The sequence below is a fragment of the Melitaea cinxia genome, chromosome 3, assembly GCF_905220565.1.
Source record: "Melitaea cinxia chromosome 3, ilMelCinx1.1, whole genome shotgun sequence".
NCBI classification, from domain to species: domain Eukaryota; kingdom Metazoa; phylum Arthropoda; class Insecta; order Lepidoptera; family Nymphalidae; genus Melitaea; species Melitaea cinxia.
In genome coordinates this window covers 17,254,674-17,280,397 of record NC_059396.1, presented here as the reverse complement: position 1 = coordinate 17,280,397, position 25,724 = coordinate 17,254,674, and the positions used below count along the sequence as shown (strand labels likewise).

At 33.2% G+C, this 25,724-nt stretch overlaps 1 protein-coding gene across 1 annotated transcript in view; it reads right to left on the bottom strand.

Moving 5' to 3' along the window:
- LOC123669640 (patronin) overlaps positions 1-25,724 on the bottom strand; it is a 73,918-nt gene that overhangs the window by 28,043 nt on the left and 20,151 nt on the right. Inside the window, 5 exon segments of the mRNA XM_045603236.1 lie at positions 876-967; positions 2,650-2,894; positions 3,552-3,743; positions 5,377-5,592; positions 20,322-20,417. Of these exon segments, the coding sequence (XP_045459192.1) occupies positions 876-967; positions 2,650-2,894; positions 3,552-3,743; positions 5,377-5,592; positions 20,322-20,417 (841 nt within the window).

Sequence of the window (25,724 nt, the reverse complement as noted above, 5' to 3'; positions counted from 1 at the left end):
TTCTTTTCTCACACTATCAATACAAATAGGCATTTCAATCTGTTTGTCTTGTTATTTGTTAATTAATATGTTTGTCGGTGTCGATGTCATTAAATGCTTTTTTATTCATATCGTAAATATTAGATTCATTCGTAAACTGAAAAAACTAAATCAATTTAAAAAAATTGTTTCATAAAATTGATTTTTTTAATTTTATTTTAAATTTATTGACTGTTGTTATATAACATACTTGAAATTTTTAACAAATTAATTATGTAAAAAACATTTTATACCATAGTTATAATTTTTATTATACATCAGAAAATGATCACGATGGTCTTTTGGTTGTCACACTATACGTACTAGCACAAAGATCGCGCGGCTCGTACGACTCGCGCGATGCGACCAAATTTACCTAAACTTGCAGAGCGTAAAATTGTGAAATGGCTCTTAAATCATTACAGCCAATTAGTGTAAATTTGTATTAACAGTGATAGAAGCTTATCATTCGGTTAATCAATTCATCTTGTTTAACTATAACAAAACACAAATATTATATACTCACCATCGAAATCTTGAAACTAAAAAATGTAAACAAGTAATTGTAAACAAAAACAAGGAAAATGAATGAAAACACGGAAGCTTGTAGCTGTCGCTTCCGTTCAATTGCATATAGATACGTACACATTCCCCATAAATTTACAAGCTGATCGTCGAATAAATATTTTGCGTTACAAAAGCATTACTCCACCGCGTCCACGTATATAAGTTTATATGTTCTAATAAATTGGGCATAGACCCTTTGATATTATGACCACATACTCCCATTAGTTCTAGCATGCAACATTAATACATTTTATACTAGGGATATAAGTACGTATTTTGTCGGTACTCACCGCTACCAGGGTATTTAACGGATTTGACGGGGTGTACTTCTAATATGTTGAAGAGATCTGCGAGCAGTGCTATCAAATTTTGTCGCATTGATCTGAAAATAGTATCAGATTTCATTTAATATATTATATATCTATTATTATATATTTTTTAAACTATATATATATTATTAACAGTTATTTATTTGACTTTCAATGAGAAATTTCAATTCTTAAACTAAAATTTAAAAAAGTCGTCAGATGACATTGGATGGTGACACAATCTGAATAATTATACGATTCAAGATGTGTGTAGCATAGACAACAATATATTATATTATAGTAATCCTACTAAAATTATAAACGCGAAAGTTTGTATGTATGGATGTATACATTAATGGATGTATGGATGTTTGTTCCTCTTTCACGCAAAAACTACCGAATGGATTTTAATGAAAGTTTATAATAATTATACATTATATAATAAAGCTTATACATTAGAATAACACAGGTTATAATTTTTAAAGATAGTGTGTGAATTGTCCAAAATATAACGATAATTGTCAAGTAAGTCGGAAAAAAAATCTGCTATCTGCGAGCTATTCTAGCGTACGCTGCAAAAACTGTGGAGTTTACATGTATATAATATATAAGAGAAATGTTTATCTTAATTAGTCCTACAAAAAAGTCCGCGACTGCATATTTCTATCTTTTATGAGTGAGCCATTATCGCAAAAACAACCATAAATACAATAAAAATTGATTTTTATGTCACAGAACCAATTTTGATGAATTTTGGTATAAAGAAAGATATTGAGAAGATAATAAGCTACACGAAGTACTTAGTAATCCTGCGCAGACGAGGTCGCGGGTAACAGCTAGTATATTATAGTTTGTAAGCATCCATAACATTGTGCAAACATCTAGGTACTAGCTATGCATGTACTACGTAATGTAGGTCTGGTAAGCCCGCTTCATATATCATATATCCTTTTATATAAACCCTGGCAATAGTTAGATTTTTAAATTGTAGCCGACATTATGTATCTCACTCACATAGAATTACCATTTCTCTTTCACCGCGCATGCTACATAAAAAATATACATACCATTGTACGAAAAAAAATTTTATGAAAATACAAAATTACTATCTTAAATACTTTAAAAAATGTTTTTATATATCACTTTTTTTGAACATATATTATATAATATACTGTTATACCGTACATACGCACAAAAACTGTTAGAAATATATATATGAATCATGTATATACAACATCATCAGTCATGATTAATGACTTCATTACATAACTAATTTAATTTACATAATATGTTCATTAATATAATATTTTCCATTTTATGTCTATACTTTCATAAGTACTGTTTGAAATTTGTTATTTAATAGTACGACTTATAAGTAATATGAACGCGAAATTTTTGTTAGGGTTAATTGATTTACTTGTCTATTCATGTTTTTTTTTTTTACTTTAAATTACAGAATGAATTGCAATAAATTTAACCAATATATATTTAGATCTAAATGAGGCTTTTATTTTTTTTACACACTAAGTATGGCAAATAAGCATACGGTCCACTTGATTGTTAGCTGTTACCATAGTTTATAGAGGTTTCAATACCAGAAGTATCGCAAGTGCGTTGCCAACCCTACTCTTGAACCTCCCCAGGAACTCTGGTCACCTCACTCACCACAGGACCACAACACTCATCTTAATTCGTCGTACGTCGTCGTCACTACACACGACGCTAAAGTGGGCATGAGTAGGAGGCAGCAACTCACCCTCGCATGTATGTGACGTCCTCGGGCATCATATGGAAGATGTTGTGCGGCAGCGCGGCGCGGCAGAACTCGTACACCAGCACGAGGTTGTGCAGGCAGTCCTGCAGCGAGGCGAGGCGGCCGACGCGCACGGCGCCGCGCGGCAGCGCCTCCGGGCAGTAGAACGACACCAGCGCCGCCAGCGCCGCGCCGTCGCACAGCTCCTGCAGGCTCGACACCGCCGGCACGTGCTTCGACGGGTTCTCCTGGAAGTCGATTAAAGCTCTACTAATTATTGTGTTTTTCATCAGTTGCACTGTATTTGCCGACTTCGATACTTATTCTTCTATTAACAAAATAATAGCGTGAATATTTTAAAATCCATTACGTAAACATTTCGCAAATTAATTTATACTTGTATTAAATTCTGCTCGTACTTATTTTTATGATAAGATTACATATTAGGCACAAAACTCGTAAAACTTTTCAACATGGAAAAAGCTTCAAACCTATTTAACGAATCATTCATAATAAGGTTTATTATGAATCGGTTTATTATGAAATGATGTAATAAATAAAATGAGTAATCTTAAAAAAAAGATCCAATAAAACCTGAAGTCGCTCTTCATTTACAAGTGTAGGGTGCCTGAGCCTTAGCGAAATGTTTTATGTTTAAATGTTAAAATTAGAAAGAACTATAGGTTCAAGATGTTTATTAGATTTAAATGTTATTAATGTTAATGAATGTTAATGAGCGCATCCGATTATAAACACGGTGAAATATGCACTGAAGTAACATGCACGGCGTTGGCCTAATTTATTTAGTGCGGCGCCATGCATGCGCGATGTTGTTTTGCTGAGCAACACCTAAATGCTCGGTAATTCACCGAACAACAAGATACGATAAGGCGTCAACCACTCACCTCAGCCTTATTAAGCGCCGCGCAGGCCGCGTTGATCCAGCACAGCAGGCCGTCCTCGTGCGGCACGCTGGAGCCGGCCGGCAGCGGCTGACTCGTACCGAAACGCTGCGCGGCCGCCGACACGCGGTCCAGGGTCACCACCTCGCGCGCGTATAGCACCATGAGAGCTTCTATCACAGCCAAATGTGCGCCCTGAAAACGTGAACAAATTGTCTTTATATACCATCCTTATATACCTTCACTCACTTCATTTTATTATTACCACTATTTTAAATAATAATAAAATGATGACGGTGGCTTCGATCTTCTGTAAGGTTGTGGTAAATTAAGCAGAATATTTATGTTTGTTTATATTTTATAGTCTATAGTCACTCATAATGAACAAGTTTTCGATCGTAAATTTGATTATTTTAATTGGTCTCTCAAATCTACGACACAGATGTTTTAGATGTAAGGAAAACAAACTCTTGAGATTTATTGTTTAGGTGATAGACAGCTTTAAACAAAGGAATGTTGATTGACTTGATAAATAATACAATAAATGAACTGCACGTATAAGCAGTAATTAGTAAACATTAAGACACTGTAAAATGTAACACACCTCTGAAGGAAAACAATTTAAAACTAATATACTAATAATAAAAGTATAAGTATGTATGTAACTATATACTCGTATTTCTAGTATGTAGTTGAATTTGGTAATGGAATTCTTATAACGGGTTATGTGTCACGGAAGTTATTCGACTGATTATTATTAGTTCATTCATTAACATATTTTAAACAAATATTACTCGCTGTAGTATTTACATATTACTAGTGTAAAGGCAAATACAATGATAATGGCAAATCTATGACACAATTCAAAAATGTCAGCAACCCTAATCTGCAAAATAAAGAAATATTGATGTGTGTAACACCTAATCCTCGTTCATATTCTGCTACACAAATACACTCGCACATACAAATAAAGGGAACAAACGAGTACTAGTGTATAAATAAATCACAAATCTATTAACTGTGATGTCATCATCAATCACGTGTACGGTGCAGAAATCTTAATCCAATAAATGACACATGTAGGACAAATATAACTGTTTACCTATAACTATGTGACTGCTTACTCTTGGCAACATTGCCTCTAATCTTTTGTACTCATTTACTACCAACGTATGATCAAAAAGCAAAAACTCATATTAACATTTAGACAATAGTCATAATTCATATGCCTAGTATATTACGATTTTATTATCATTCTAAATTAAAAAAGTAAATTGAAGTCGATACTTTTATTGTTTTGTCATAATGAGAAAAAAGCTTCTTATGGCTTTAGACTAGTCAGCAACATTTAAAGTCATAGAACAATATAATTTAGATTTGAAACAAAAAAAACAATATTAATATTAATAATAATAACAGTTTATTCGTATCACATTAAGGATTTATTAAAATACAAAAATGTAAATAATCATAACAGTGATTAGACTTAAGTTTGTTTATCTGATAAAAAAACTCATTAGAATATTGTGTCAATTATCATAATTCTCTGAGCTGATTAGTATAAATAAAACATAATTAGCTGTTCTTTTATATTCTGTAAATATACATTTATATGTCGTTCTTTCTATGTTTTTGCAAAATAGTCAATATTTTTAAACCCTTATATTAAAATACGAACTAAGCAATAGAATTGTAGTTGAAGCTGGGAATCGGAAAAACGAAAATTGGCCTTTATATTACACCACATTTATACCAAGATCTCGTTTTTGCATTTGATCTAGTAAGATTATGTTTAAGCTCGATCTCGTTTTGGTTTAAAAAGGCTTACCATTTTAAGTGGATTAGTCTGTATGAGCACAGTCTCTGTGAGCGCGCAGTCCGGCGGGTCGGGCACGTGTACGCCCTTCCGCGCCAACGTCTGCAGAATGTTCCAGTGGTTGAGGCTGTGGTAATTGGGATCCGAGTACATGTTGGCCAACGCGAGGCAGTACAACTCCGCGTTGGCCAGACCACCTACGATCGGAGGCTTCAAGTGTTCTTGATCCTGAAAAAAAAAAAAGAAACGATTTATAAATCTATGGAACAAAATCTTATTTGTCTACAGGATATAACTAAGTGGTTTCAGAAATGATTAGAATCATTTAAAACAATTTAAATTATAAAAAAAAAAAAACAAAAACTATTTTCGATGACTGAGATGCAATGACCAATTTTATGTGAATCCTCGTGTATTGAATAAAAAAAAAATAAACAATAAATGCACGAGACTATTGAATGAGTAAGATAAGATATACTCAAAATAAAAATTTAAAAAAAAAACATTAATATCTTAACTGTTTAGACAACTATTAACTTGTTCCTATCAATTTAACATCGCTTCGCTTATAACGAGTTCTATTTAGAATTCCGATAACCTCCTACTCGTGCATATATTGTTTTCGAAGATAGGCAAAACACAATCTTTTGAAAAACAATTATCTAGTATAATCAGATAAAATAAATCTTATTATTATTTTTCTTCATGTTCATACAGTTTCTCAATATTCCGACGAAAACGTCTGCATTATGCATAATTACGATCAAGTGAGCCCTATTTTTATACGCATACAGTATATCGGTAAATATAAAATCCTTTATTTTAGCCTAAATAAAGACACCGACTGGCAAAACCACGAGAATATACTTATTTGTAGTAAGAAGAGACACACAAGTTGCTTATGTATTCATTCATTAGTTCTTGTATTTTTTCGTTTTTAATAGAAAATACAAAAATATTCATGGTTAATTTTGAAAACTAAGAAATCTCTATTAGTTAGGACTCAAATGTAAAGCCGAAATTTTTAAGTCGAAAAAACATTATCTAATATATAATAATAATAAACAACATAAAGTTGCATATAGCGTAGTTAATAATAACACGACGTATAGTATAATAATGACATAGCGAAAATAATAACACAAAAAAAGGGAATCAAAAGCGTTAAACACGTAACTCGTCTACAGTTGCCAATGTTTCCGCACTGGAACGTCCAAGTTCTTTCAACAGAAGATTGAATAGGCGCTATTTAGACAAACGGAAGCCAGCTTCGTCTACATTTATGAGTAATATCTACCAGTCCAGTTGCGTTGGTGTAGGGCTGTTATCAACTGAATTGCTGAAGCCGGACAAAAGCTTCGAAAGCACCGTCTGCTGTAACGCTATTGTGTTATTTCGGTAAAAAAAAATTTGAGGCATAAATAAAATTCAGCTTTTAAAAATGGTATTAAACATTTTACGAAAGTTTAATTTGTTGTAAAACCTTTATGTTTTGAAAGCTTAAACAGTTGTAAAGTTCACCTTAACTTTTTTTAGGAAACCCACCCTGGTCACAGTCAGCTTGTTATATATATATATATATATATATATATATATTCAGGTATACCTACCTGCCCACAGGCTGAGCAATTCTCTTTTAAAGTAAAAATGTAATCTTTGATTCTATACGAACAAAGTTAGTACAGAGCTTTTAGACTGCATAAATAACTTAGATAAGATATGAAAATATAATGATGTTAACCTGCTCTTATCATGGAATTATCTGTTTCGAACCCAAACGAGGCTTTTGTACACATTTGTCATTCACAGATATATTCGTATCTCATGGAAAATATTTAGCTTACGTCGTAACGTATTAAACTTACAAATTTCCTAATCACGTGCTGACATTTGTCTAACCTGAGACTCGCGACTTCGTCTGCTTTAAGTAGATACTAAGATGTATTTTATGTGCAGAAGAAAAAACATTGAAGATACTTCACAGAAAGAAAACACACAGTCACACTGAACCCGTAGGTTTTTTCAAAAATCGTTAATTCTTTAAGTTCAATAAGTTTATATTAACAAAAATACCAAGCGTTTTAGAATATTACACAAACATTTGTAACTTTAATAATTGTATTTTGTAATATTTCGAAATTTTTATAAACAATATCTGACAATATTTGCTAAATCGAGAAGGCTGCGATAAAAGTATATTTTGACATGATAGTTTTGTAGGGTGTGACTTAAAATTGTGTCACAAAACTTATTTCACACATTACCTAACCTCGCAAGACGGGTGTGGTCTGCTGTGATGTCATTAAAAAACATGAACATAATTATAATCGTACTCGTTCTTTATAAAACATTTTAGTCATATCTTATCAGTTGTTAGTGTAAATTATTCCTTGAATATGTAATGTTCATAAGGTATTGATTGCACTTTTTAATGGTCCTAGTTATATTTTTTTTAAGATTTAAAAAATATTATTGAGAATTGGAACAAACTCCCAAGAGTCATCCAAACTAGTCCCTTGTACTAGCTAATGTGTAATTATCGGTATAGAATATCTATGTATCTACTTATATATTATAGTAAGTATGTATATGTCTATGTTTATGTATATGTATATTTGTATTTCGGTATGTATCTTTATATGTATTTGTTAGTATGTAGTCCAGACTTTTACACAAAAAATTGGCTACATAAGCCACGCGCGAGCACACCAAAGACAAAAACGGAGTTGAATGCAGTCGCCGTGGCCGTAATCGGCCGGGAGGAGTATATATCTAGTATGTAGTATGTTTCATTTTTTTAAATGTGTATAAATTTTATTATCTTTTATTTATTATTTTTTTTTGGTGTTTTTTATTTTTCTTCTTAATGAATACTTCTTGCACTGTTTGCCTCGCTATATGAAACACTTATGACCATCGGTTGACTGGAAGAAATCTCTTTCAGAGATAAGTCCACCTTTGCCATAAGCCTTACTATTGTTTTATATTTCTATATATATTTTTGAGTGCAATAAAGTATATAAATTGAGAAATAAATAGTATTTGTCACACAGCGACCACGACACTCCTTGTTATTTATAATTTTAACAAAAAATTCAAAAAGAGTTCCGTACAATCTTATTAACACTGACCGTGTCAATGATTATATATAATTATGTCGAATATTTCATTAACATTCCGTTCAGTAACATGCTTTGTAAAGCCAACAAATTAAAATCAAATGGGTAATTTTTTTTCAATTAGCAAGCCAGCGCCATCTCCGTTTTATAATATTTTTATTTAGGTTTCTAAAACCTTTAACTTATATACAAAATAACTTTAGACTTACAAAAACGCACTAAAGATATATCGTTACAACATCAAATTATCATATCACTGACCATGAGACTAAACTCTGTTTAAAAAAATGGTCAATGACCATAAAAGTTGACCTCATAGCTCTCACTTTTGCTTAGAAATATTCGATTAAGTTGCTCATTTGTAAATATTTATGCAATCAGTGACATACCATATGAGCATTTATTTGAATATTAAAGTCGTATGCTTCAATGTCACTATCCACCGTTAACACGCGAGTGTTAATTAAATTCAACGCATTACGTTACCCCATTAAGCTTGGTGCACAATTGATTGTTTACTTTCATTATACGGTAATTTTCTTTTAACGCAATTATGCTATTTCAAAACATATATTTTATTTCGTTTGTTTCGATAACTGTAACAATATTTCGCATTCTTACTCCGGTCCTCTTTACTTTGCTATCACAATAAACTGCTTTCTCAGATAAGCTTAGAACAACTTCCGTTTCTATAATCCCGTCCATCGGATCTTTGTTTTTTTTTTTAATGCAATTCTTTTGAAGCTAAGATCTATTAAATAACAAAATAATTATGACGATTCACAAACGGTCGAGCTACATATCAAAAATATATCACTTAAGTCTATCGCAGTCCACTGCTGGACATACCACTGGTCTCCCAAGTTCGCGCCAAAAATGGCGTGAACTCATGTTTTGCCCATAGTCACCACGCTGGACAGGTGGGTTGGTGACCGCAGAGCTTTGTCGCACCGAAGACGATGCTGCCCGTCTTCAGCCTGTGCATTTGGAAGCCAGCAGTTATCCCGACATCGGTGAGCTTTAATAGTTCCAAGGTGGTAGCGGAACTGTGTTATCCTTTAGTTGCCTCTAACGACACCCACGGGCAGAGAGGAGGTGGCTATATTCTTTACTGGCGTAACCACACAGCAGCAAAAATATATGTAGAGTAAATAATAAGTAAAATTTTATTTTTGTTTTCCATTTCATGGGAGTAGTTCATTCAACTTCTATAGAACCTTATCATTTAAATTGACTGCTATTACAATGACAAAGTTAACAATTTAATTATCGTTACGTCTTCGTAATCTTTTCATTACTTTATTTTTCGAGCGGTCAACGAACTCTGAAAATTAATTACCGGCTCGAAGCCGTTAAAATACCTAAAAAGCTATTTACGATAATAGCTCGATCCTCGTCGACTGATGTAATCAATCTTCTGAAACGGACTAACATTTTTGCATTCAACATAAACAAAAACCATACATTAACTTTCATAATATCTTCGTATTCTTAAGCTCACATACTCTTTTATATATTTTTTACTGGGGAATTCGATATAAATCTCGCAAGATCTCGACCGTATTTTGCGAGATTAGATCTCGTAGTTATTATATGGCATCTCACAAGATTTCGAAATTATTGTCATCTCGATACATATCTTGATATATACCAGTGCCATCTGTAAACAACTTTTGCGTTGGAAAGTTAGTTTGTTATAAAAGATTGTAGAATATGAGTAAGACATCTCGAGACAATTAACGAGAGCAGTAGTGATAAATATCAACTAAACTGATATAATATAAATTCCAAAGCATGTAAAGCCGCGGAGGATGTTTAGTCTCATAAAAAAAAATCCGTTACTCATTGCTGTTCTTTATCAAAACGTTAGAAGTAATCCTTTGAACCATTTCAAAGAACTGTTATACGAAAATTCTCTATTTGATATTTTAATAGAATTGTTGCGTGCAGTAGATAATTGAGAGGCATGTGTTCAACAACGGCTTATTCGAAACAAAAAACACGACAAAGATAAATGACAAATTGCAAACCGTCAACCGTGGGTTACGGGCGGCTACAGGTCAAGGAGAGGTGAGAACGTTGCTTGATCTACTCATCTGTTGCTTATGAGATAAGCGCAAAATTACTTACTCGTACTATATTATTATATTTATAATCAATAAATATATAAACTTATAGTTAGTATTAATTTATATACCTATTTAAGCTGTGCATTTTTAATTAATAAATTTGTTTCTTTTGATTAATGAATAGTCGCGGTAGTGCTAACTCGATAATTACTTTAATATTGCACTTTATATTGATGTTTTAACCCGTATTAGACTAGTTAAATTTCAGTAACATTGTAAAATTTGATTGGAATATAATTACTAATTAATTATTTATACAATTCTTTCTCTTTTTTTATAAACACAATTTATCAACATGTTTTTTTGCAATTTGTAGAAGACTTCAGTATTTTTCGATATTTAGATTTTTTCAAGTTTTTTAGTCCTTTTTTTACACACGGTCATCTGTCCCTAACCTAAGCAACTTAAAGCTTGTACATTATAGGTAACAGCCGGCTGATATAGCATGTTTAATTATAAATATACATGGACGGAATACATATATATACATATATAAATACAAATATTACAGCCAGATTCAGGCGCGAATCGAAAACGCAATCCGCGGAGCAGAAAAGTGGCCCTGGCCACTACAAACTGCGCCAACGGGCTAGTTAACGCCAGTAATGTCTATCACTGGCATTAGCGAAAAAGTTGGAATAACTACTTAAAATTTAATTATCAAAGTTTCCAAGAAAAACATTTTTAACAATTATACCATAAACGATAAAATGTGCCACAGTAAGACATGTACCGATATAACGAAAAAATTAGCGAATACGGTCGACTCGATCCGCACAGCATTACAGACGATACAGTTGACTCGCTTAAAAAATGTAACTGTTGTGTCGATCGTGAGAATAACTGAGATGAACGGATTTATCGTGTATAATTCTTTGCTCTCCGAGTAATCATATAACTACGACAACCTGAATATCGAGATATAATATAATAGAGTGCGAGCTTACTTGCTGCTAGTAGACATATATAGGTAGGTACGAATAATGTACTTAAAAGTTAACAACGAATTGATACCATAAGTACAAAAAGCAGCAAAAGATTAAAAAGTTTTTTTCCAGTTGATTAGTTATTGATTGATGGTAGAGCACAGTAGGAAATATCCTGCTAAAAATCTGGAGCAGCCCGACGGGGGAAGTACCTCGAACTTACAAAAGATCACAGCGAAATACCTAATACTGCTTTTAACCAGTGTTGTGTTTCTGTAGTGAGTGAGGTGAACAGAGCATCTGGAGGAGATTGGGAGTAGGGTCTGTATCACACTTGCGATTCTTCTGGTGTTGCAAGCGTCTAACAAGCTACGGTAATATCTTACTATCATGTGAACCGTGCGCTTGTTTGCCGACCTAGTTGTATATATAAAAAAAACTTGTTATGTACATAATCAAACTGGTTCCTTACGAAAGTTTAATTTAGATTTTTGCTTCTATAGTATATTTTGACTCTCTTTTAAGATTCTAAAGATAAATACGAGTATGAGCACCGTAAGTGCGACAGCTGAGTCTTAGCAGTAGGCTTTTATTAGAATCTTTTTGAAAAAAAAGATGGGATGAAAGCGAAATTATTATATTTAAAATTGCATTCCATCTGAGTGATATGATAAAACCTTTTTAGTGTCTTTCGTCACATATCGTGCCCATTACAAAAAGTTATAAACGAATAAAATACACTACTATTCTAAACTAAAAAAAGCAACTAGTCAAGAAGTCACCAACGCTATTACTATCGATAAAACAACACGCTACGACTTATTAGCTGTAATCGTAAACGTCAAACAATATGGAAAGTACCGCTAAATGAGTAGAGTCATCAAACATAGCTAGTGTTATACGTAACTATATTTAGCTAACTGGAGAAAAAACGTGATATGAACATTGATTTATAATTTATTAGCCGAACCGACAGATATTGTCCCGTATTACGAACTGTCAGATGGGTAAAGTTTAAGGAGAAAAATATCTGATTATGGACACCCGGAGCAGATATTAGTGTAAAATATATTTTACAACCTATGAGCCTATGAATAACATACAAAAACTCATAAAAATATGGGTCGACCCGTTTCGGAAGAGAGCCACCACAAATATCATGACACTAGATTTTTATTGATTTTAGATACAGAAGACAGAAGAATATTTAAAAGACTTTTAAAGTAATAAATTTATCTAAAAAAATAATACATTAGAGACGAAATAGAAAAGAACAAAAGATCGCCGTTTCCCGAAGACGGAAATGGCACCGACTACTTTTACAGACGCCAGTTCTATATTCGTTCGGTTGGACTACCTGCATACCGTTCTCGACCTTATGAGCTCGACCGCCAAACAAGGAGAGATGGAAGTATTTTAAAGCTAAAACGAATTTATTGTGGATTTCCTTGTCGGTCATTATAATTGATATTGTTTACACTGTAAGACGATGTGGTGAGGTGTTGGTTCTTGGAAAATTATGGACAAAACATTTGTATAAAGTTATTTTATACCCTTAATAGATACAGATTCTAATTATTATTTACTAAGCTGAGTCGGAAAACTTTCGTAACGATTTATTTTCGTGAAAATACATATCTGGTTGACAATAACGAACACTAAATTAAATATATAGCGGTCGGCCAGGGGTCGAAATTCGACAATCATTAAAAATTTAAATTAAAGAACTTTTTTAAAAAAATTTCAATTTGACTACAGACTTTGACAATCGACAAAATATGCGTGTGTGTGTCAAATACATGGTAGTGTGTGTAATGTTTTTTTTTTATTGATTTAATATATTTTTATGGATTATTTTACAAAAAATATTAGCATTCTGCAATCCTTTTCTATATAAACTATAAGTTTACGAAATTTCATACTCCTCCATCCGCATAATTTTCGTAAAAAGGGGTACAAAATTTTTGTATTTAGATTTATTGATAGAACTTCTTTACGCACGCTTAACTTGGGGTGTAAGCTGGTAAATGCGTGACGAAAGCATTACGAAAAGTGTGATCGGGCGAGGCGAACGGAGCAAGAGAGAGCCGCTTTCTTTCTCTTTCTCTCATAGTCAGTTACGTTTCATATATCTAAGACAGTGCAGGTCTATTGCTAAAAAAGTTTTACTTTAGTACCGTTGTGTGGTCTAAAGCACGCTCGTTTTTTTTTTACTATACTATTCTAGAACGAAAAATAGATTAAATAGTAAATGTTATACTATATGTATGTATGTGTGTATTTTTAATAGGTACAATACATAGGATACGTAGCAATGACAAAAATGTTTCACATTTTAACAACGTCCTGTCTTTCCGTCTGTCCCGTGTACGAATCCCAACCAAACGTTCATTAGTGTCTATTTCCATCAAAAGCGGAGAGGCGATGTCGGAACGAACCTCGAGTTAAACCATAATAGCTTTATCAAAGGAGTTTCGTTTATACTTTTAAATATGAAGTCCGGAGCGGTAATTAACCTCTTACGTTACGGTACTCTACAATATTTACATTACACTTGTTTAATTAAGACATTGTGGTTTTATCGGCTGAATAAATGTTTTCATTAAAATTTTAATATGTAATATAATACTAACTATTATATGACAATTATGATATTGCTGCTTTGATAATATTTTCATAGCGTGCTGTAGACAAATTTACTTTTGAATTGTTTATCTTTCAAATGATGATAACATTATTATAATCGGTTCATTAGCTTTAGTAATAATCGGCTGGAAATAAAGTTTTTTTTTTAAATAATATATAGGATAGCAGTTCCAACAGAAATAGTATCCAGAACGATAGTAAGCACAACAAAAAACAAGCTAAGTTAATAAAGTCAATAGTTATAAAGTTGTTACCTGTCCCTCAATTTTACCGACAATTATTTCATAGTATTTTACGAGCATTTCAAATCCTATTAAAACTCGATCATAATCATACAGTTACGATGTTCTTTTACAGCCGTTTCGCATTATGTAATAACTGTTTTTTTTATCGATGTTACGGTAACTTCGCTTCATATGGACTTTTAATATTATTTTTAAATAAAAACTTTTTATAAATATACTATTTAATAGACGTCATATAATTACGAACAATAGAATAGAAATATGACATAATTGTAATCGCAAATGTTTCTACGCACCAATATAAAATAATGTGTTTATTTTTGCCTACACTAAGAAATGATAGGTGATCAGTTAACACAATTAAAACATAATTTAACGATAATTGGTATTGAATGTTTACTTAATGATATCACAGATAACCCACTCACAGATTCCTTAAATTTCATATACGATTAACGTCATTCTCCCAGTCTATATCAATAACTACCACTAATTAGGTGGGTTCGTCCACCACCACTCCCAGAAGCACGCCACTGAGACTGAAGTCGCGTGCAGCGTTAACCCCATATAGCTGTGTGGATCAATACCGCTATAGTATTGCATGAACCTTGAGAATAACCGGTTACGTTTCAAGGACGATACCGGCAGATGTCTTCGAGAACTAAACTAAAGTTAGGTACTGCTGTTGGACGCTGAAACTTTTGCATGTAAGGACTTCTATTACGAAACTGATATGAGGTAGTGACTGTAGGATATAGTCGAATAAATCTATCTGGTGATGTGGCAAAAAAATTAATGAAAAATTATAACAGATATTTGTTGGAACCGGTATTCTAAAGTAGTCTTGAAAAGCAAAATAATAATTGTGTTTGCTTGCAAACGAAAAAAAACCGACTTCAATTACATCGACGAGTAATACAACGTAGATCGACGAAAAAATAGTCAAGTAAATACGCGTTATCAAAGATTACTCAAAAAGTAGTTATCAGATCTCGATCAAATTTAAATGTGACCACATGATAAACATCCGCTTTCGATAAAATTAAAAATTATCAAAATCGGTACGGCCAGTAAAAAGTTATTGCGGATTTTCGAGAGTTTCCCTCGATTTCTGTGGGATCCCATCATCAGATCCTGGTTTCCTTATCATGGTACCAAACTAGGGATATCTCCTTTCCAACAAAAAAAGAATTATCAAAATCGGTACATCCAGTAGAAAGTTATGCGGTATAATACAACGTAGGTCGACGGAAAAAGCGTGAAGTAAAAACGCATTATTAGATATAACTCGAAAAGTAGTTGTTAGATCTCAAATAAATGTAAATGGGACCAATTGGCACACACCATCTTTCGATTAGAAAAAAATTTGTCGAAATCGGTCCACCCGGTCAAAAGTTCTGATGTAACATACATAAAAAAAAAATACAGTCGATATTGAGAACCTCCTCTTTTTTTGGAAGTTTTCTTATTTACTCGTATTACTATCGTTTATAAATAATGTGTATCTATTTTCTTTTCATCACGTCTTATTTTACTTCGCTAAGCATGTGCCATTTTAAAAGTTTAAAGGCTAAAACATATTTTAATGAAATCTAATAAAATGAACCAGAACTTTTAGCATTCATCATCATCATCAGCCTAACACAGTCCACTGCTGGACATAGGCCTCCACAAATCCACGCCAAAAATGGCGTGAACTCGTGTGTTTTACCCATAGTCACCACGCACTTTTAGCATTAATCAAATTTATTTATTTTCGTTTCGGTAAAAACAACAGAAAAAAACACATCGAAATTTTTTTAAACCCTATAATGATATCGTAAAAAATGTGACCTTTTTCTTTTGTGCTTTGAATGATCTTCTCGTTTTAAACGCTAATAGTCATCGTTTAGCATGGTTGTATCCCAACGGTCTTAAACTTGTTCTACGAACTTCTTTACATCATGGTGGAAATTCTTATCCAGCTCATCACTGTCTGCACAAAGATTAGATAGAAAGTAAGGAAATTGAGAACGAAAAAAGTTCTTTAATGTTTTTAACGAGGCTCTGTGGCTCCCTGAAAATTCTTTTAACACTGCTTTCAGTGATAACCGGGTATCAAGATCCTTGTTAATAAGCTTTTTCTTTTTCAAAATTTGGGTCCTTCATCATATGCATATTTGTAGTGCCACAAATATTCCTTTTTTGAGTTTTGCGTCACTTAACTTTTTAAATACTGCATTTAAATATTTAAAAAAAAAAACTAACTACCTATTTATTAATGGCCTTGACAAAAATTATCATCAAACCCAGTTTTATGTGGAGTGACAAATTGCATTGACGTCTTGTTCCTATTAAACCAAGATATGATAGCAGCATTGCACGAAACACAAAAAAAACTTTAGTATCCATGGTTTATCTTGATTTATAGCACGTCCAAAATAGAATAAATATGCACTTATCAATTTTACAGAAACCTTTTTAGTTTGTGATTTCACAATATACTGTCCGCAAACGTGATAAAACATATTTTGTGCATTTAAGCAGTTGCGACTATCACTTGGTCCAGTATTCATTGGAGTTTCATATAAATATGTACAAACATGTCAAAGTTATCGAATTGAAACGATTAGTAAGGAAAATATATAATAATAATAATGTATAAAGCATCGAAAACGCTGTTTCTTAGACGCCTAAAGTGAAACGAAAACTAGACGTGATGGATACCTCGATATGTTTGGAACTTTTAATCAATGACTACTATGAATACTCATTACCTATTCATTCCAGCTAACGGGTAAGAGGGTACCAAAATCGTGTTAGTCAGTCAGTTCAGCCTATTAAAGTCCACTGCTGGACATAGGCCTCCCCAAGGTCGCGCCAGACATCCCGGTTTTCCGCAATCCTTATCCAACTCACATCGGCAATCTTCCATAGATCGTCGGTCCAACGGGCCGGAGGACGTTTGCCAAGACGCAGTCTCCATTCCAGGACCCGTCTGCTCCAACGGCCATCGGTCCTGCGACACAGATGACCAGCCCACTGCCACTTCAACTTGCTAATTCTGTGGGCTATGTCGGTTACTTTCGTTCTCACGCGGATAGTCTCATTTCTAATCCTATCTTTGAGTGAAACCATGGAGAACCAAAAGCGTGTAACCCAGTGTAATTAATATCTTGAGATTTTTGAACCCACTAATCTTAGGATTTACCAATACGGAATAATTGAATAATGTAACCTACCAACTCATTCGGAAATAACCCTTGCGCGCAAAGCTCCTTTGAGTTAGATATATTTCTTCGAGAAGACTATAAAGAAAACGACAGACGAAGAAAACGAAGAGTAATAAAATGTTAGTGTTTTGTCTAGTAGACTTTTAAACATCAAGTTGTAATTCTAGTAGTAAGAGAAGAACCTACAGTAAACTGTAGCGATTTCAGTTTCTCCTCACATACTTAAAAAATATTCACAGGTAATTAAAAACATTTGTTCACAGAAACATTGTTTACAGACTGTGGTTAACTATCAAATTGTTTTTTTTATAGCAAATAAAGTCCCAGTCCTTTAAAAATAACGAAAAGGGAACACAATACTATCCATTGCCCCAACGTTGGTTCCAAGAATCGATACAAAAATGTATGTCGTTCTGGTACCAAGAATATTGTTACTAGGCGCTCTATATCTCATGAAACGTGATCAAGGTATAGTATTTGATGCAACTCCTTAGCAAAAAGTTTTAATAATCCTTAAAAGTAGTAATCTAATATCAGTAATTAAGAGTTTAAAATGATCGAAAGAATGGTCGTTTTTATTTCTCTGGTAAACTATGAAATTATATTTTTTAATAATTAACCGACTTCCAAAAAAGGAGGAGGTTCTCAATTCGACTGTATTTTTTTTTTTTTTTTTTTTTTTTTTTTTTTTTATGTATGTTACCTCAGAACTTTTGACCGGGTAGACCGATTTCGACAAATTTTGTTTTAATCGAAAGGTGGTGTGTGCCAATTGGTCCCATTTAAATTTATTTGAGATCTAACAACTACTTTTCGAGTTATATATAATAATGCGTTTTTACTTGACGCTTTTTTCGTCGACCTACGTTGTATTATACCGCATAACTTTCTACTGGATGTACCGATTTTGATAATTCTTTTTTTGTTGGAAAGGGGATATCCCAGGTTTGGTACCATGATAAGGAAACCAGGATCTGATGATGGGATCCCAGATAAATCGAGGGAAAATCTCGAAAATCCGCAATAACTTTTTACTGGGTGTACCGATTTTGATAATTTTTAATTTAATCGAAAGCTGATATTTATCATGTGGTCACATATAAATTTTATCGAGATCTGATAACTACTTTTTGAGTAATCTTTGATAACGCGTAGTTGCTTGACTATTTTTTCGTCGATCTATGTTGTATTACTTGTCGATGTAATTGAAGTCGGTTTTTTTTCGTTTGTGAGCAAACACAATTATTTGACAGCTAATTCAAACCAAAAAAAAACTTCATAAGCTTTGAAAACCCCAACTCACTTGTCCTAAGTAAGTATATAAAAGCTTGGGCTTCTATATACGAGACGTCGTAAATCTTCGTTTTTTCTTGACTTGTCCATTGGATGACTGAACCTAAAGACCTAACCAAGAATTCCTCAGACCTTAGTACAGTGTGTGGTCAGGTAACCTTTAATAAAGTCCCTTACATTTTCATTAAGGTAGGCAATCAGCAATACAAAGACATGTTAATACCATTCTTTATTTCAACAAATGAGGTCAGTTATTATTTTTGTTCGTTTTTTTTTTTTTTTTTATTTAACTCTTGTTTGGTTAAACCAATACGATATATATTTATCAATATACAAATCAATACGTTTAAAATACATTGTCGTCTATTCCTAAGGTGCCTACCTTCTTTCTAAGTCTACCTTGTTTCAACCTAACTTAATGTCTGTTTTTGACAACAGCTGAATCATATACATCATTCTATTTTTTAATGAATGTGTGTACATACATACATAATAACGTACACTCATACTCGAAACGGTCACTGCCAACTGCGCCAACGATAAAGTGAAATATAAATATGGTTACTGTTTCTCATCGCGGAGTGACCACAATCATTTATAAAACACTATAATCCATCAATAAGAGGCACCCGTATAGGATGAGGCAATATTTTGTGATAGCTTTTACCAGTGAAAACAAATGAATGATACGAACGTATCTAAAATCGGATGTGATAGTGTGTCTATAAATAAAATATGAAACGATATTGCTAGTGTTTACATAATATCTAATACATAATTTGTACCTGACAAGAAAGTCAAAAGGAATTAAAATTTTCTGCACAAGTTTTTTTTTATTTTTATATTTGATTTTTTTTTTTTTTTTTTTTTTTTTTTTTAATAAATCGGATTAAACGAGTGCCATCAAGTATGATACCGTATAAATTTAACTTTTCATAATAAGAGTCAAATTAATGGCACATGACATAATTTAATATTCTTGCTGTGCAGTATTTGAAATGCTATAATATCAATGCAGAGCATAGATGATGCATCAAGTTGTTTAGCTTTAAGCTATCGTTCAAAGATCATAAAGACGTCTATACAACTTCCATACAAGTAATTGTAAATACAATGGAAAGGTTACGCGTGAGAATATTTAGTCCTGGGGCATTGAACTTAATACTAGATTTCTTGGTCATTACTCGTAACATAGGCTCATCGAAATAAGATGTTATTAAAATAATCAACAACTAAGTGTGACTTAAACTTAATAATAATTAAGTAAATAGTTCTAACATTATTAATGAATTTTAGAACTTATTTAATAAGCAACTTTAAACTTCGTTAAACCGTTGCAGACAGCGATTGAAGAGTCTCTTCCTACATTACGTTTAATGATACCCACCTCGTGATCCCTGTAGAACGGTTCTTGAAGATTATCCGGTACCCGGTTATTGAATGCCTTCGACAACAGCCATTTAATCGACGCTCGCTGCTTTGACTGAAACAAGAAAAACATTTTATTTGATAAATTATTAAGATAATTATTTTTTGCTACATGCAATATCGGAAGTGAAGTGCTTATCCGCCGCGGTAAAATTCCAGAAACAATTTTCAAAAAATGTGAAAGGTAAGAATTGTAACAGAGAACGAGATGTTTAATTATTTTCCTGCTATCTATCGATAACTGTTTATCAATACATTTATTTTTATCTATTATTATAAATTCTTTTTTTTTATCTATTTTATAATAAACAACAAGTGAATTGTTTGTAAAAAAAGTGGAATTCATATGCAATTTTAAATATTATAAAATACTCTGGTACGTAATTATGTTACAAAAAATTATATAATTACTAAAACGGCATACTTTAATAATTATAATGGCATTTGTGAGTGACTAAGCTGTTTATGTAAAACTTGGTATTATGGTGACATGGATTGCAAATTGTTATTTTATAATTATTACTGGTATTCAAATTTGAATAACTTAAATGCGGTAGATATAACGTATACATATTGTTAGTTACTAAGCTTTGTTTAGTAACAACTAACTTATTCAATATTCATGGGCGTAGTCTTCTTAGAGATGGGAAGAATTTCAATAGATTTGTCCCCAGATATTGAAGATAAATTTTGAAGTTGGTAGACAAATGGGTACTACTTTCAAGTATAATAAATAGGCACTCGAGATATGTGCCTTTTGAAATATTAGGAATAATTTGGCCCTCCGAAATTTCGCGATACACGTGCGTTGGAATGAATAAATCTACGGTTAGTAGATGTATTCTATGAATCACCTACTCCTTATACACTTATTTTTTTCTATAAGGACAACCGTAACAAAGCTAAAGTATTGTACGGCGAGAACGAAAGAATCATCGGATATTAGCTAAGAACATAGGTATAATCTATGAACTTGGATAAGACGAAAGTTATGTTTAACAACCAAGTCATACCGATACCGGTATCGGTCGATGGTACCCTTCTCGAGGTTGTTCAGGATTATATTTACCTAGGCCATACTATCCAACTAGGCCGCAACAACTTCGAGAAGGAGGCCGATAGGAGGATTCGGTTGGGCTGGGCGGCGTTTGGCAGACTCCGTCGAGTCTTCACTTCGAAGATTCCACAATGCTTGAAGACAAAAGTTTTCGAGCAATGCGTCCTGCCTGTGTTAACATACGGAGCCGAGACGTGGAAACTGATCAAGGGACTGGTCCACAAGTTTAAAGTCGCTCAACGTGCAATGGAACGGGCTATGCTTGGGGTCTCTCTCAAAGACAGGATTAGAAATGAGACTATCCGCGAGAGAACGAAAGTAACCGACATAGCCCACAGAATTAGCAAGTTGAAGTGGCAGTGGGCTGGTCATCTGTGTCGCAGGACCGATGGCCGTTGGAGTAGACGGGTCCTAGAGTGGAGACCGCGTCTTGGCAAACGCAGTGTGGGACGTCCTCCGGCCCGTTGGACCGACGATCTACGTAAGATTGCCGGTGTAGGCTGGATGAGGATTGCGGAAGACCGGGATATGTGGCGCGAACTTGGGGAGGCCTATGTCCAGCAGTGGACTGCGATAGGCTGAAGTGAATAGGTATATTCTATGGGATATATTTAAAGGATTCTCATTTATCGAACATATATGAAATTGGAATAACTTGAGAGTGACATAACAACATCAGTTCTTCATTTTTGATGTCAATACTATAACTTTATGTAACTGTAAGAAGTTCATGTAAAGGCCTTCTTAACGACCGTGATATATAACGATACTTATAATTTCAAGTAATTAAAATCTATTATAATTATGTTTATTTGAAACATGAATCATACCTTTTTTTATTATGAAAAAATATATGTACCAAAATAGAAAAATTCAACTATATTATGAAACCCTGACATGTTACAACAATACGACAAACACGAAGCTTAATTAAAAAAGGTAAGGACTATTGTTTTAAATGCATAAACAACGCCATTGTATTAGTATTATTTTCAAGTAAAACTAGCAGATATGATTGAATAATTCCGATGTTTTACAATATTTCCATACATAATAATAATTTTACACATTCGATCATGACCCAGTCAACCATAAGTTCTTTCTAAAGAATTGAAGTAAATATAAGTAGTATGTTTAAAAACAGAATTTATAATATTCATAATAGTCTTTTGAATGAAAAAATACAAAAACGCGGTCGGTGCGAGTTTTTTCATTGTTTGATTTCCTATTGTTTATTTTATCACAAATTCGAGACGATGTCAAAAATTCTTTTGTTTTGGTGTCCTCAAACTGGTTATCCAGGTCGAGTCTGGTATCCATTCTATTTGATATGCTTGTAATGTATTGGGTTTGATTCTCAAAAATAAATCATAATAAACACCTAATACACACCATCCCCTACTAGGAATAAGCTCCTGTTTCGGGAGATCGGAAATACATAAAAACGAACGTCCACACCAAGACAAACACTTGTATTGCGTAAATAAATGTTCATCGTGAGCCCCGCAAAGATCAAACCCGCGACGCCCCGTGCAACATCCAGTGCTTTAACAGTTGCAACAGTGCGCCAATATATCCTTAAGATTACTCGCTATAAACCAAACATCATACAATGTTAAACATTTTTGAATATCATATCAAAAATTGACCGCTCCAGCGGGGATCGAACCCGCGTCTCCGACTGACCGTGTCGGCGCTCTAGGCAATTAAGCTATGGAATTTTTGATATGATGATTTTTATATTCGGTTTAAGCGAACCGTAGTGCCGTCTATAGATATTCTTTACAGAGACCCGTAACTATTCAAAGTTTCATATTACAATGAAAATCTTTGACAGGAGACGACACCATGCTATTTTTAATATGTACGATTTTATTTTTGTGTTACCCACACATTAGGAATTCTAAACATTTTTGAATATCATATCATCATCATCATCATCATTACAGCCTATACAGTCCACTGCTGGACATAGGCCTCCACAAGTTTACGTCAAAAATAACGTGAACTCATGTGTTTTGCCCATAGTCACCACGCTGGGCAGGCGGGTTGGTGACCGCAGTACTGGCTTTGTCGCACCAAAGACGCTGCTGCCCGTCTTCGGCCTGTGTATTTCAAAGCCAGCAGTTGGATGGTTATCCCGCCATCGGTCGGCTTCTTAAGTTCCAAGATGGTTGTGGAACCTTGTTATCCCTTAGTCGCCTCTTACGACACCCACAGGAAGAGAGGGGGTGGCTAAATGGAATATCATATCAAAATGTTTAGAATTCCTAATGTGTGGGTAACACAAAAATAAAATGGTACATATCATACAACGTTTATATAGCTTACATAACGTAGCATTCTTCAATTACATCATTTGTCTTAACCTTAAACTTTCCAAACATTTGACGTAGGCATAGGGTTCCTATTCAAGTACCAACTTGAATGGTTATTGAAAAGGCTATCGTTGACAATTATTATTGGCAGTCGTATGGCAACGTCCGCTTATTGTGCACGAATTGATCAGCTAATGGACCTTAATTGAATACATGTGTCAGTTGAACATCACATAATATGCCACTCACATTTCGCAGACATCATCGAGACTTGTATTAAAATATACTTAATAACAAACCGTTGCACTCTAAATCTAAAATAATCAGTCAAATAAACCTGTCAATTTTGTTTTAATTTATATGTAAGTGTAAGAAATAAATTGCGTTTCTGACTTTCCGTACATATTTCTCTCTTTTAAAAATTATTTCTTAATATCATTATGACAAAAATGATATTAATTATGAATAACTTGTGTAACATTTACACAAGACAAACACAGTAAAATCTGCTTGTTTGTCCACATTAATGATAATTGTGTTTGCTCGCAAACGAAAAAAAAACCGACTTCAATTACATCGACAAGTAATACAACGTAGATCGACGAAAACATAGTCAAGCAAATACGCGTTATCAAAGATTACTCAAAAAGTAGTTATCAGATCTCAATAAGATTTATATGTGACCACATGATAAGCATCAGCTTTCGATTAAATTAAAAATTATCAAAATCGGTACACCCAGTAAAAAGTTATTGCGGATTTTCGAGAGTTTCCCTCGATTTCTCTGGGATCTCTTCATCAGATCCTGGTTTCCTTATCATGGTACCAAACTAGGGATATCCCCTTTCCAACAAAAAAAGAATTATCAAAATCGGTACATCCAGTAGAAAGTTATGCGGTATAATACAACGTAGGTCGACGAAAAAAGCGTCAAGTAAAAACGCATTATTAGATATAACTCGAAAAGTAGTTGTTAGATCTCAAATAAATTTAAATGGGACCAATTGGCACACACCACCTATCGATTAAAACAAAATTTGTCGAAATCGGTCTACCCGGTCAAAAGTTCTGATGTAACATACATAAAAAAAATAAAAATAAAATACAGTCGAATTGAGAACCTCCTCCTTTTTTGGAAGTCGGTTAAAAACTAGACCGTGATACCTTATTAGTTTATCATTCGTGTATGTACCTGCTTCGATGTATACATCGTCAAAACCGCACGCGAACCCGAATAACAAACACTATTAAATTTTACAAAAATGTGTACCTATAGTTAGTACATGAATAAATATGACAGGAGACGTTATTTTTTCGTTATATTGTCTTTATTATCATTACATAAAAACGCAATATTTATGTTAACGTCAAGTGAAGCAGAACAGCGCAGAGGTTAGTTAACATGGCACAATGGACTTGTATTCAATACCCGGTTTCAGCTGTAGACAATGCGACGTTAATTTTGCAATCGCTTTAATAATTTTCTTTATATGCTCGAGCGGTCTTCAATATTTGACTTAATGACCTACTTATGGCACTATCGATAATTAATTGCCATCATAAATATTGAAAATAATTATAAAAAAGAGTTTAATTGTTTCCTTAAACAAATAAGTGATAATACTTTAACGTTGTTTATAGGTTCCGAAACAATATGTCAATGTCGAACTGCTTGGCAAGAGTTCATAGCATGCAATCTTAAATATAATTACAATGCTTTTTCCTTTTATTATTAAGATGATTAACCTCATATTATATTGTATATACTCACTCATACAAAAAAGTTCTAGAATTTCTTTACGATAAAGTTTTTTTTTTTAAGTTTTCCTACAGAGCAATTGAGCTATAGATGAACTTTTAACGGATTTAGCATACTGCATGATCTTTTAAATCCGTGCAATTTACTCGCTTGGCAATTTTAGTAATTTTTAATATACGAAGTTAGAATTAGTAAACTAATTTACACGAACTGGATAATATATATAAA